The 12,502-nt window shown below is 43.4% G+C and overlaps 1 protein-coding gene, 1 long non-coding RNA gene and 1 pseudogene across 2 annotated transcripts in view; 2 read left to right on the top strand and 1 right to left on the bottom strand.

Moving 5' to 3' along the window:
• The window catches only part of LOC111229795, a 10,567-nt pseudogene extending 2,878 nt beyond the window's left edge, over positions 1 to 7,689 (top strand).
• On the top strand, positions 813 to 2,380 carry LOC111229553. The gene is made up of 3 exons (XR_002665408.1): positions 813 to 884; positions 961 to 1,044; positions 2,339 to 2,380. It is a non-coding gene; the product is annotated as an uncharacterized LOC111229553 (long non-coding RNA).
• A 770-nt stretch (positions 7,690 to 8,459) lies between the features above and the next one.
• Positions 8,460 to 12,502, bottom strand: part of klhl36 (kelch like family member 36) — a 7,015-nt gene continuing 2,972 nt past the window's right edge. Inside the window, exons 5-9 of the mRNA XM_022755907.1 lie at positions 11,982 to 12,203; positions 11,533 to 11,838; positions 10,757 to 10,984; positions 10,409 to 10,566; positions 8,460 to 9,394 (exon numbers count right to left, since the gene is read on the bottom strand). Of these exons, the coding sequence (XP_022611628.1) occupies positions 8,821 to 9,394; positions 10,409 to 10,566; positions 10,757 to 10,984; positions 11,533 to 11,838; positions 11,982 to 12,203 (1,488 nt within the window). The 3' untranslated portion in view covers positions 8,460 to 8,820. The remainder of the gene's footprint in view (positions 9,395 to 10,408; positions 10,567 to 10,756; positions 10,985 to 11,532; positions 11,839 to 11,981; positions 12,204 to 12,502) is intronic.

Below are 12,502 nucleotides of genomic sequence, written 5' to 3'. Positions count from 1 at the left end.
TAAACGAGTGTGTAGGACAGACGCTAGGTTTGACTTGAATGACATTTGACCTGAGAGAGCGAGCTGATGGGTAGAGGGTTGGGTAGATCAGTTAAACTGTGAGAATTTTGAACTGGATTCTACATGTAGCAGGGACCCACTGAAGGAAGTGAGTGGGGAGTGATATGAGACCGTCTATTTGACCTAGGCATTCTGGATTGTTAGTAAAAAGGGGTTTAATTTTCACCCTAAAACATATTAAAAATACAAATGAAAATAAGGAGATGTGGTAAATAACTGAGCCTCGGGTCAACCAAATGCAGACTAAGAAAAATACTGCTAACAAAACAGAACCTTCAGAACCCTCAGCCTCTTTTAGCCAAACCAGGAAGGTTAAAGTGACAGCAAATAAAACTGACAGACTGGTGTAATGCTGTGGGAGAGTACGTGAAACCGTAAACCTGTCTTTGACTTTGTATGTTGAGTGTGGTGAGACTGCATGAATGTTCCCATATTTCTATTTCAATTGTGTGGCTGTGGATACGGCCATCGCCGGGTCAACAGATCTTCATGGCACCTTGCATCATTTTTTTTATGCCATAGGATTTATTCTCTCATCTGATCTACAACCCCTGGAGCTCGAGTTCAGTAATAGTCTCATGGAATATCAGCACGTGACTCTAGACGAGTTGTGTATGTTTGACGTAGACTGAAGTAGGATGCAGTAACAGTATGACAGTATATGAGTGAGATAGAAACGTGCCTACCCACCGAGTCTACTGATTCCTGTGAATTTCTTGTCATCTTGTCTGTCTCAGGATCAGTGGAGACACGATCCACATAAGCTCCTGGAGGACCCGGTGGTTGCAGATGTAGCCAAAAAGCACAGACGCAGCTCAGCACAGGTCGGTTTCAGTGTCTGCGCTGTATCATGCATGTGTACCTGTGTACTGCATCGTCAGTAACAGTGGTATTCCCCAGGTATTGCTGAGGTACCATATACAGCAGGGTATTTCGGTCATCCCTAAGAGTGACAAGCCTCATCACATTCTTGAAAACGCAAAGGTAAAAACTCTCCTCTCTGTCTCTCACAGTTCTGTTTCTTTTGTTCCATATCTGCCCCTGCTCGTCCAGTCACCTCGACCTCCCCTCCCATCCACACACCTGCCCCTCGTTTCTCAATTACAGTATTTTAAGCCTGCTGTTCCTCCTGCTCGCTGCCAGATCGTAGCATGTTTCAATGTTTTGTCCTCTGAGTGTTCACGCTGTGGACTCCCATTCTTGCCACCTCTCCCGTTGCTCACCTGTTGGTCTGTAAGCCTTGGCCATTGTCTTTTCACAGCACCTGCCTGTCTGCATTTGGATGATACAGGGACCTCAATCTCTGCTTTGAAAGAACACACAACACCACATCCACTTGGTGATAAGTGAAGATATTTATATTTAAAAACCTAATCTCTATAAGCAGCTGAATAATGAGGCATTAATAATGAAGACATGACAATGAGGACACAATCAAACATATGGATGAAGTTGTATCTTTGAATGACAAAATGAACTCTACTTTGTTTAGCAATAGTAAACTGAGGTGTGTTACAGAGACGGCAGGAGGGACAACTACTTCCCCGAGGGGATAAATAAACTATCTATCTATCTATCTATCTATCTATCTAATCATCTATCTATCTATCTATCTATCTATCTATCTATCTATCTATCTATCTATCTATCTATCCAATCCCCCATTTCTCCTGGTGGACAGTAAATGACCATAGACTTTTACTGGAATAGTCACCATAGAATATTTGTGAATGAAATGAAGAAGTAGCAGTTATTTTTTACTTTTAACTGCAGTCTCCACACACGCCGTCAGTGCTCTGCTTATTCTTTCTGTCCTCACCACTCTGCTGTTAATTGCATCTCTTGGTGCACCACTCATCTCCACCCCGCATCCACCTGTCGGCTCTGAGTCTACGTCCATCCCCCTGTATGTTAGCGCTGAGCTTGGTGTTTTGCTTGTGTGGGTGTGACAAGATCAGAGCCCAAACACCAAAAAAAACTATTCTATAGTCACATAATAATCTACTACATGAGTCTTACTGACTGAAATATACAAATAAATATATCATAAACCACTCTCTCTCCTCATGTGGATAATGTCAGTTTTGTTATTCACTCATTACAAAGTGTTGGAGCAGTGATATATTGGATGATGTGTCAGATTTCACCTCTTCTAAGTCAGTTGACCAAAAGGGGCAATGAGTCCGTTTCACCTAAGAAGAGCTGCCTTCACAGTTGTACTACAGGATGAATAATATTGTCCATAATGCTCTTGTCAAACTGTGTCAATGCTGCGCAGATCTTTGACTTCAGTCTGTCTGAAGAGGACATGAGAGCGCTGGAGGACTGGACCGAGGCTGGAGGGCCTGCATTCTGGATGAGTGAGTAAACGCACGCGCAAACGTGAGCGACAGTCTACTGCGAGTGCAACTATTTTCACTCACTCAAGTCTTTGTTTTGTTTGCCAGTGTCAAGTCTCATCCCTACTACCCCTTTGTCTGAGGCTGTCAGGAATCAGACCAGCTACATGCAGTCTACCTTCAGTATCACACTGTGAATAAGCAGTGACTTGTTTACCTAATGATGATGAAATGTGAAGTGAAGACAAATCAGGGCATTGAAAAGCTCTTTTCTATTTTGGTGAAAACTGCAATGTCATGAATGATTTTCTTCACAATCTATAGACTATTTTATTTAGTAAGTTATTACTAAATATATTGTAATAGACAATACTGAGTATATCACTTCATTAAAAAAAAAGTGTGGTCTTGCCTTATTTGGATGGTCCATTTACAGAGTTTACAGTATTTTTAACATTTCACAAATATGTAGAACTTTCTAATATTCAACAATGTAAATAGAAACATTCAACCAACGATTAGTAAACCGTTAGTTAGGTATGTTTACAATACTGTGTAAACTCTGTGTGGGCTGAATATCCCTAAAACGTCATGTCTGGAGGACGCCAGGCACCTCCCAACACCATCCTAGAAGACTTGAGGCTGTAATCACTGCCAAAGGTGCTTAACTAAATCCAGTAAAGTGTCTGAATACTTTATGTCCTGTGATATTTTCTTTTTAATAAATTTGAAAAAATTTCACTCTGTCATTATGGATCTTGAGTTAAGATTGATGAGGGAAAAAATGAATTGAAATGATTGACGGTTCTCTCTGCCCCGACCTCTTAGTTATTGCTTCTGGTTGGCAACTGTCATTTTGTCTGCTTTTGCTAAAAGACTGTGGCTACAGCTGCTGATCCAGGAGACAACGGGAACAGACAATTGTCACATAATTGCAGTGTGGACTGGTTATTCCTCGTTAGCGCTGGCTAGCTACATTTTGGGACACAATCGCTATTCAGTGTTGATCAGCGTAAATGCAGCTGCCGCACAGACCTGGGGCACATCTCATTCCCAAATCTGAAACATCACCACTGCATTTCATTCTATTACTTGCAAGCTTTTTTTGTTTTTTTTTTGATAAACTGACCTCCTAGACACAAAAAAAACTATTTTAAATTTTCTTATTTTATTTTAATTTTTTTATATTTTAATTTGTAATTCAATATATAAGAGACAAACAAACGGAAACATTCCACCAAAATAATCAAGATGTCTGCTGACAACCTGTACTAAAAGAGTTGTTGTTATGCGCCATCGCTGTCATTCTACGGACAGATCTCGCTCCTACATATGCCAAATGAAGACACCTGAAAGTGTTAACTTGGGTTTTATCCTTAACGTCACTTTCTCATCTTTAACAGCATCTGAATACAATCCAGATATATTACAAAGGGTGAATTGCCAGTATTCCCAGTTTATAAAGTGCAGCCTTCCCTTCTGGTGGCCTTCTGATTACATGCTGCAGATTTGTCCCACAGCGCAGTCTGGAGTGTCGAAGAGTACAATCGCAACCCGCCCACCCACCACACCCTTAACATCTCGCATGACAGGTTTGTAACTTAATATTTAATCCCACCAACCAGTCTCTTGGAGTTTCTACAAGCTTCCTGACTTTAAAAGGCCCCCCCCCCCCCTCCCCCTTTGGGATGTGGTACAACAGGAGATTGGCAGCTTGAATATGCAGCTGACAAATCAGCAGATATGATGTGATGCAGTCATGTCAACATGGAGTGTCAGAGGAAAGTTTCAACATCTTGAGGAATCCTTTACATGAGGATTTTTTTGTATTAAGGGGTGATATTCCCACATAGTAATTGCTTTACATCATATGATGGTACAAACATCATATGACCGGTTTACCCCGTCAGAAACTACATGTGATGTTGTGTCACAGATCATGTTTTTGTGTCCATTGTTCAGGCCTTCAGCATTGATGCTCACTTTGTATACCATCCATAGGTGGAGCTACATCCATACCTAGTCCAGACAGACATGATAGAGTTCTGCAGGTCCAAGAACATCGCCCTGACTGCCTACAGCCCCTTTGGCTCACCTGAGCGACCCCCGCAGCTGTAAGACGCGCAGCATCACTCACACACTCTACTGGCTCACACTGATGGTTAAAAATGAATGAAGCTCCATCACCACGTCTTTAAACGAGTGTGTAGGACAGACGCTAGGTTTGACTTGAATGACATTTGACCTGAGAGAGCGAGCTGATGGGTAGGGGTTGGGTAGATCAGTTAAACTGTGAGAATTTTGAACTGGATTCTACATGTAGCAGGGACCCACTGAAGGGAAGTGAGTGTGGGAGTGATATGAGACCGTCTATTTGACCTAGGCATTCTGGATTGTTAGTAAAAAGGGGTTTAATTTCACCCTAAAACATATTAAAAATACAAATGAAAATAAGGAGATGTGGTAAATAACTGAGCCTCGGGTCAACCAAATGCAGACTCAGAAAAATACTGCTAACAAAACAGAACCTTCAGAACCCTCAGCCTCTTTTAGCCAAACCAGGAAGGTTAAAGTGACAGCAAATAAAACTGACAGACTGGTGTAATGCTGTGGGAGAGTACGTGAAACCGTAAACCTGTCTTTGACTTTGTATGTTGAGTGTGGTGAGACTGCATGAATGTTCCCATATTTCTATTTCAATTGTGTGGCTGTGGATACGGCCATCGCCGGGTCAACAGATCTCATGGCACCTTGCATCATTTTTTTTATGCCATAGGATTTATTCTCTCATCTGATCTACAACCCCTGGAGCTCGAGTTCAGTAATAGTCTCATGGAATATCAGCACGTGACTCTAGACGAGTTGTGTATGTTTGACGTAGACTGAAGTAGGATGCAGTAACAGTATGACAGTATATGAGTGAGATAGAAACGTGCCTACCCACCGAGTCTACTGATTCCTGTGAATTTCTTTCATCTTGTCTGTCTCAGGATCAGTGGAGACACCGATCCACATAAGCTCCTGGAGGACCCGGTGGTTGCAGATGTAGCCAAAAAGCACAGACGCAGCTCAGCACAGGTCGGTTTTCAGTGTCTGCGCTGTATCATGCATGTGTACCTGTGTACTGCATCGTCAGTAACAGTGGTATTCCCCCAGGTATTGCTGAGGTACCATATACAGCAGGGTATTTCGGTCATCCCTAAGAGTGACAAGCCTCATCACATTCTTGAAAACGCAAAGGTAAAAACTCTCCCTCTCTGTCTCTCACAGTTCCTGTTTCTTTTGTTCCATATCTGCCCCTGCTCGTCCCAGTCACCTCGACCTCCCCCTCCCATCCACACACCTGCCCCTCGTTTCTCAATTACAGTATTTAAGCCTGCCTGTTCCTCCTGCTCGCTGCCAGATCGTAGCATGTTTCAATGTATTGTCCTCTGAGTTGTTCACGCTGTGGACTCCCATTCTTGCCACCTCTCCTGTTGCTCACCTGTTGGTCTGTAAGCCTTGGCCATTGTCTTTTCACAGCACCTGCCTGTCTGCATTTGGATGATACAGAGACCTCAATCTCTGCTTTGAAAGAACACACAACACCACACCACTTGGTGATAAGTGAAGATATTTATTTAAAACCTAATCTCTATAAGCAGCTGAATAAATGAGGCATTAATAATGAAGACATGACAATGAGGACACAATCAAACATATGGATGAAGTTGATCTTTGAATGACAAAATGAACTCTACTTTGTTTAGCAATAGTAAACTGAGGTGTGTTACCAGAGGACGGCAGGAGGGACAATCTACTTCCCCGAGGGGATAAATAAACTATCTATCTATCTATCTATCTATCTATCCAATCCCCCCATTTCTCCTGGTGGACAGTAAATGACCATAGACTTTTACCGGAATAGTCACCATAGAATATTTGTGAATGAAATGAAGAAGTAGCAGTTATTTTACTTTTAACTGCAGTCTCCACACACGCCGTCAGTGCTCTGCTTATTCTTTCTGCCTCACCACTCTGCTGTTAATTGCATCTCTTGGTGCCACCACTCATCTCCACCCCAGCATCCACCTGTCGGCTCTGAGTCTACGTCCATCCCCCTGTATGTAGCGCTGAGCTTGGTGTTTTGCTTGTGTGGGTGTGACAAGATCAGAGCCCAAACACCAAAAAAAACTATTCTATAGTCACATAATAATCTAACTACATGAGTCTACTGACTGAAATATACAAATAAATATATCAAAACCACTCTCTCTCCTCATGTTGGATAATGTCAGTTTTGTTATCACTCATTACAAAGTGTTGGAGCAGTGATATATTGGATGATGTGTCAGATTTCACCTCTTCTAAGTCAGTTGACCAAAAGGGGCAATGAGTCCGTTTCACCTAAGAAGAGCTGCCTTCACAGTTGTACTACAGGGATAATAATATTGTCCATAATGCTCTTGTCAAACTGTGTCAATGCTGCCGCAGATCTTTGACTTCAGTCTGTCTGAAGAGGACATGAGAGCGCTGCGAGGACTGGACCGAGGCTGGAGGGCCTGCATTCTGGATGAGTGAGTAAACGCACGGCCAAACGTGAGCGACAGTCTACTGCGAGGTGCAACTATTTTCACTCACTCAAGTCTTTGTTTTGTTTGCCAGTGTCAAGTCTCATCCCTACTACCCCTTTGTCTGAGGCTGTCAGGACTCAGACCAGCTACATGCAGTCTACCTTCAGTATCACACTGTGAATAAGCAGTGACTTGTTTACCTAATGATGATGAAATGTGAAGTGAAGACAAATCAGGGCATTGAAAAGCTCTTTTCTATTTTGGTGAAAACTGCAATGTTTCATGAATGATTTTCTTCACAATCTATAGACTATTTTTATTTAGTAAGTTATTACTAAATATATTGTAATAGACAATACTGAGTATATCACTTCATTAAAAAAAAGTGTGGTCTTGCCTTATTTGGATGGTCCATTTACAGAGTTTACAGTATTTTTAACATTTCACAAATATGTAGAACTTTCTAATATTCAACAATGTAAATAGAAACATTCAACCAACGATTAGTAAACCGTTAGTTAGGTATGTTACAAATACTGTGTAAACTCTGTGTGGGCTGAATATCCCTAAAACGTCATGTCTGGAGGACGCCAGGCACCTCCCAACACCATCCTAGAAGACTTGAGGCTGTAATCACTGCCAAAGGTGCTTTAACTAAATCCAGTAAAGTGTCTGAATACTTATGTCTGTGTGATATTTTTCTTTTTAATAAATTTGAAAAAAATTTCACTCTGTCATTATGGGATCTTGAGTTAAGATTGATGAGGGAAAAAATGAATTGAAATGATTGACGGTTCTCTCTGCCCCGACCTCTTAGTTATTGCTTCTGGTTGGCAACTGTCATTTTGTCTGCTTTTGCTAAAAGACTGTGGCTACAGCTGCTGATCCAGGAGACAACGGAACAGAACATTGTCACATATTGCAGTGTGGAGCTGGTTAGTTCCTCGTTACAGCTGCTAAGCTACATTTGGACAATCGCTATTCAGGTTGATCAGGTAAATGCAGCTGCTGCACAGACCTGGGGCACATCTCTCCCAATCTGAAACATCACAGTCTGCATTTCATTCTATTACTTGCAGCTTTTTTTTTTTTTTTTGATAACTGACTCTAGACAAAAAAACTATTTTAATTTTTCTTATTTTATTTTAATTTTTTAATTTTAATTTGTAATAATATAAAGAGCAAACAAAGGGAAAACATTCCACTCAAATATCAAGATGTCTGCTGACAACTGTACTAAAAGAGTTGTTGTTTGCTGCCATGCTGTCATTTTACGAGTCGCCTACATTTCAAAATGAAGACACTGAAGTGAACTTGGGTTTTTCTACTTTCTTTTAACAGCTCTAAACAATCAGCATTATACAAAGGGATTCCCCAGTTTTAAGTCAGCCTTCCCTTCCTGGTGGCCTTCTGGTTTACATGCTGCAGATTTGTCCACAGCGCAGTCTGGAGTGTGAGAGTACAATCGCAACCCCCCCCCCACCCCCACCCTTAAACACATCTCGCAGGTTTACACTTAATATTAACCCACCAACCAGTCTCTTGAGTTTCTACAAGCTCCTGACTTTAAATAGACAGACAGGTGCCTGAATACTGTTATGTCTCCCACAGACACAGAAATGACACACACTGTCCAACATGTGATGTAGTATTTGTTAACACACATTTATCAGGTATTTACCAAAGGAACTTTCATTTTTAATCCAGTGGTTAGCATTATTGCTCTTCCTCTCTATTATTGTGAAGCTGCAGGAAAATGACTCTGACACTTGTGTGGGGGACGTAACAAAATGTTTATCTCTTGTTAGAAGAGTCTGAGGCTGTAGTTCAGTCGCTCAGGACAGAGGGACGCTCCTTCATGACTGTTGTTACATGGGGTGTGATCTTCCTTTCTTTCTTTGTCCCACCTTCTTCTTCTCTGGAGAGGGTGATGACGCTGAGGGCTTTACAGTGCACACGCATGCTGAGGCCCCTGCGATACGTTTTGGCAAGTCAGGCCCTCTGGACCAAGAACCTTTGTTGGGGTCATACACCTGCGTGGCTCTGGAGAAGGCCATGTTCTCCCAGCTGTAGCCCCCGAGCACGTAGATCTTCCCTGCCCAGACCGCAAGCCCCGCCTCGCTGTTGGGCAGCAGCAGCGCCGCCACCCGGGTCCACTGGCTGCTGTGTGGTTCGTAGGACTCGACCTGCAGGATGTCGAAGCGCTCGGTGGTGTCCTCGTGGTCGTCGCTGCCCCCGATGGCGTAGATGAGGTGGTTGAGGGAGGCCATGCAGTGCCAGCCTCGGGCCAGAGACATGGCCTGGCGCTCCACCCATACATCACCGTCCCGTAATGGATCATAACTGAGAACATCTCGGCGGTATGGGCCGATCTGGTAGTCATGGCCACCTGAGATGTAGACCTCACCATGGTGGACCGTCCCCGCATGGCCGTAAGTAAACCTAGAAAAGACAGAATTCAAAAAGCCAAATATAGGACTATTAAAAAAATCTTTTGACCTGCATGTATGTGCATGTAGTCCCAGAGAAAATATTTACTAAATGAAAAGGGTTTGTCATTCATACAGGACACCTCTGGTCAGGATCAGCTCATTTTGTCTCTAACCTGTACTTCCTCAGGCTCAGGTCAACTAAGACACAAATTCAAAAAAAAAAAATCAAAAACTAAAATCTCTCATTTAGAAACATATTCAGACCATTTGCTGTTTCCTGCCAACCTGTGGTCAGGTGGTCCAAAATTCCTCCTGGACATTGTGCAGGTCTGATCAGAAGCTTGTTTGAAGTTCTTGCTACCAAAGGAGGTTTACAGAATCAGATTTGGGATCTGATTCTGTAAAATGATAATGATATAATACAATAAAATGATCTGATTCCATCAGGTTTGACCAGTTATTAAATTCAAGGGTTCACTTATTTTGTCCGCCAGCACTGTGAGCGTTTAATGGGTGTGTTCAATAAAGACATGAAAAGTTAGAATTGTTTGTGTTTTGTTCGTGTAAGCACATTGTGTTGTTGATCATTTTGACTTAGATGAAAATCAGATCATCACAAAGAAAAGAGAACAGTGAGAAAGAGAATTACAAGACAATTTCAAAAGGACTAAAGGGATATACAGTAGGTCGCCCAATTGCTGTTACTACCGATTTGATTTTAGTTTATACCAGTGTGTGCGTGTGTGTGTGTGTGTGTGTGTTCCACACTGAGTCTGGATAGATGTACATGTAAGGTCGAGGGAGAATAAGAAAAGTATTGGGGAAGGAGAAATTAATAAATAAATACACTAATAACTTACTACTACTACTTTTGCCACTACAAACATTACAAGTAAGGCAAAGCAGCATTATACATTTATTAAAAAATAAATAAATAAATAAATGTATGTATGAAATTTCATGGCGTCGTTCAGCAGCTTCCTCCTGAAACAGCAGAGCCAGTAGAAACTTGTTGTGTTCCTACCTGGGAAGTCCTGCCACGTAGGACCAGCAGTCCTCAGCGGGGCAATAAACCTCCACAGAGGACAAAGCTCCAGTGTCGTTCCTCCCACCCACGGCGATCAGACACTCTCCCACTGCCCCCAGGTAAAAATCCACTCGCCGCTGGTTCATTGGAGCACCCTGGAAAATCATCATAGTGTCACTGCGTCTGGGTTTTTATCTTCTCTGACACTTCCTGAAACGACCTGCTCCGCTGAATGTTCTGACAATGTTAGAGCTTGAGCACATGTTCTGTGTGTGATATATACACTTCATTTACAAAATGACAGTATGCGATAGGGAGAGTGGAACTGGCTGTGTGGTACAGTACCCTGGTCCACTGGTTGTGGCGGGGGTCGTATCTGTACAGCAGGTTACAGGCAGCGTCTCCGCCGTTGTCCCTGGACGAGCTGCCGCCCGCAGCGAAGATAAAGCCCCCCAGTACTGCCAGGCAGTGGTGGCTCCGCTGGGCCGGCAGCTCCGTCTCCACCTCCCAGCTTCCTGTTTCTCCGTCCAGCCGACAAACATTGGCGCTCAGCTCCTCTCCAAATTCCGATACCTCAAGAGGTAAGGACAGGAAATGAATGAGTTTCCCGCTCCAGCTGATGTGAAAGAGTTTATTGTATCTGAAGAAAGTTGTAGTTGTTAAAAAATCTCACTTTTTACAGTTTTGTTGCAACATAAAGGTTTTCAGCAATCAGCAAAAAGTTCAAATCAAGTCCAAAGAAATTCCAAGTCCAATTCAAGTCTTGTAACAGAAAGTCACATGATAATAATTATATTATACTCTTAAAAACACAGTTACAAAGTACTTTACAATAAACAGCAGAGCACACATGACAACGGAACAAGTTTGAAACAGAGATGGAAACGTGGCCCATTAAGATACATGATAACCAGCAGTCGCTTCAAGCTGCTGCTAAACCCCCGATTTTATAACCACAACGTCATCTGACAACATCACCAAACTACTGTGCAGTGCATGTCCCAAAGTCTGACACCTCAGACCAGCAGCTCAAACTTGGTTATGTGTTCATCATGTTTTTCACTAAGACCAGTTAAAAAAAAAAAAAAAGACATCAAAGTGATCCCATGACCCATCTGTACCTCTCCTCCAATCAGCAGCAGCTGCTCTACTCCTCCCCTCAGCATGGTGCGTCCTGTCTGCAGGAGCGGCTGCGCGCTGGCACTGGTGTGGTACTCAAGAGCTTCCTCCACCAGGGCCTCACAGCCGGCCTCCTCCGGCAGCAGGGCCCGCACCGCAGGAAGCGCCTGGCCCACTAGGTCCACCGGCGGCATCAGAGGGAAGCGAATGTGCGAGAGGAGCTGTCTGGCGTGGGCCGTCCGCTCGGGCGTCTGGCTGAGCCACTGCATGGTGGCCTGGAAAAGTGCCTGCTCGCTCTCATGCTGAACCTGATGATGAGGAGAGGAGCTCTGAGGCTTCCTATGATCTTTTCCCCACAAACATAACGGGATTTCATGTTGTGTCATGGTCGGAGCGTCTTTTCCAAACCGAAGAATACTCTTTCTCAAAACATTAAACCTGGAGTACTTACCTGGCCACTAGAGAGGTAGGAGGAGAGTTTGTGTAAAGGAATGTTGTGAAGAAAATCTGTGGTGAACGAGAGTGCGGCGAAGCGTGTGAGGATGAAGTGGTCGATGAAGGCGTCCAGTCGCTCAAGGCTGTAGAGCAGAGCCAGTTCCTGCAGGTACAGGTAGTTGTCCTCACTCACCTCCCGCTCCAGGTACTGGCAGCAGAAATCCACCACTTGCCACACCTGCACACAACAGCCCAGTACTTCATACATACATACAGTGCCAAAGGAAAGTGCTTCTGCATGGAGCGTACATTTAAACGGATATTGGATTGTTTCGGTGGGTGTTTTTTAAAAGTATCTAAAACATGTTTTTTCTGCTGGCCCTGTGCACAGCGACACATCGCTCTGCTAGTGGATCCTGGCCGCCTCTCCTAACTGGCGGCGCGCTGATCTGAATCTACTGCAGGTAACACACTGACTATGCATGAATACCTCACACAACCCCACGTCAAGTAACCTGAACTATCCCTTTAACATCA

Source organism: Seriola dumerili, unplaced genomic scaffold, assembly GCF_002260705.1.
Source record: "Seriola dumerili isolate Sdu_G_001 unplaced genomic scaffold, Sdu_1.0 BDQW01000242.1, whole genome shotgun sequence".
Classification (NCBI taxonomy): domain Eukaryota; kingdom Metazoa; phylum Chordata; class Actinopteri; order Carangiformes; family Carangidae; genus Seriola; species Seriola dumerili.
Note: the sequence above shows the minus strand (reverse complement) of the source record. Positions and strands in the feature narration are given on the sequence as shown.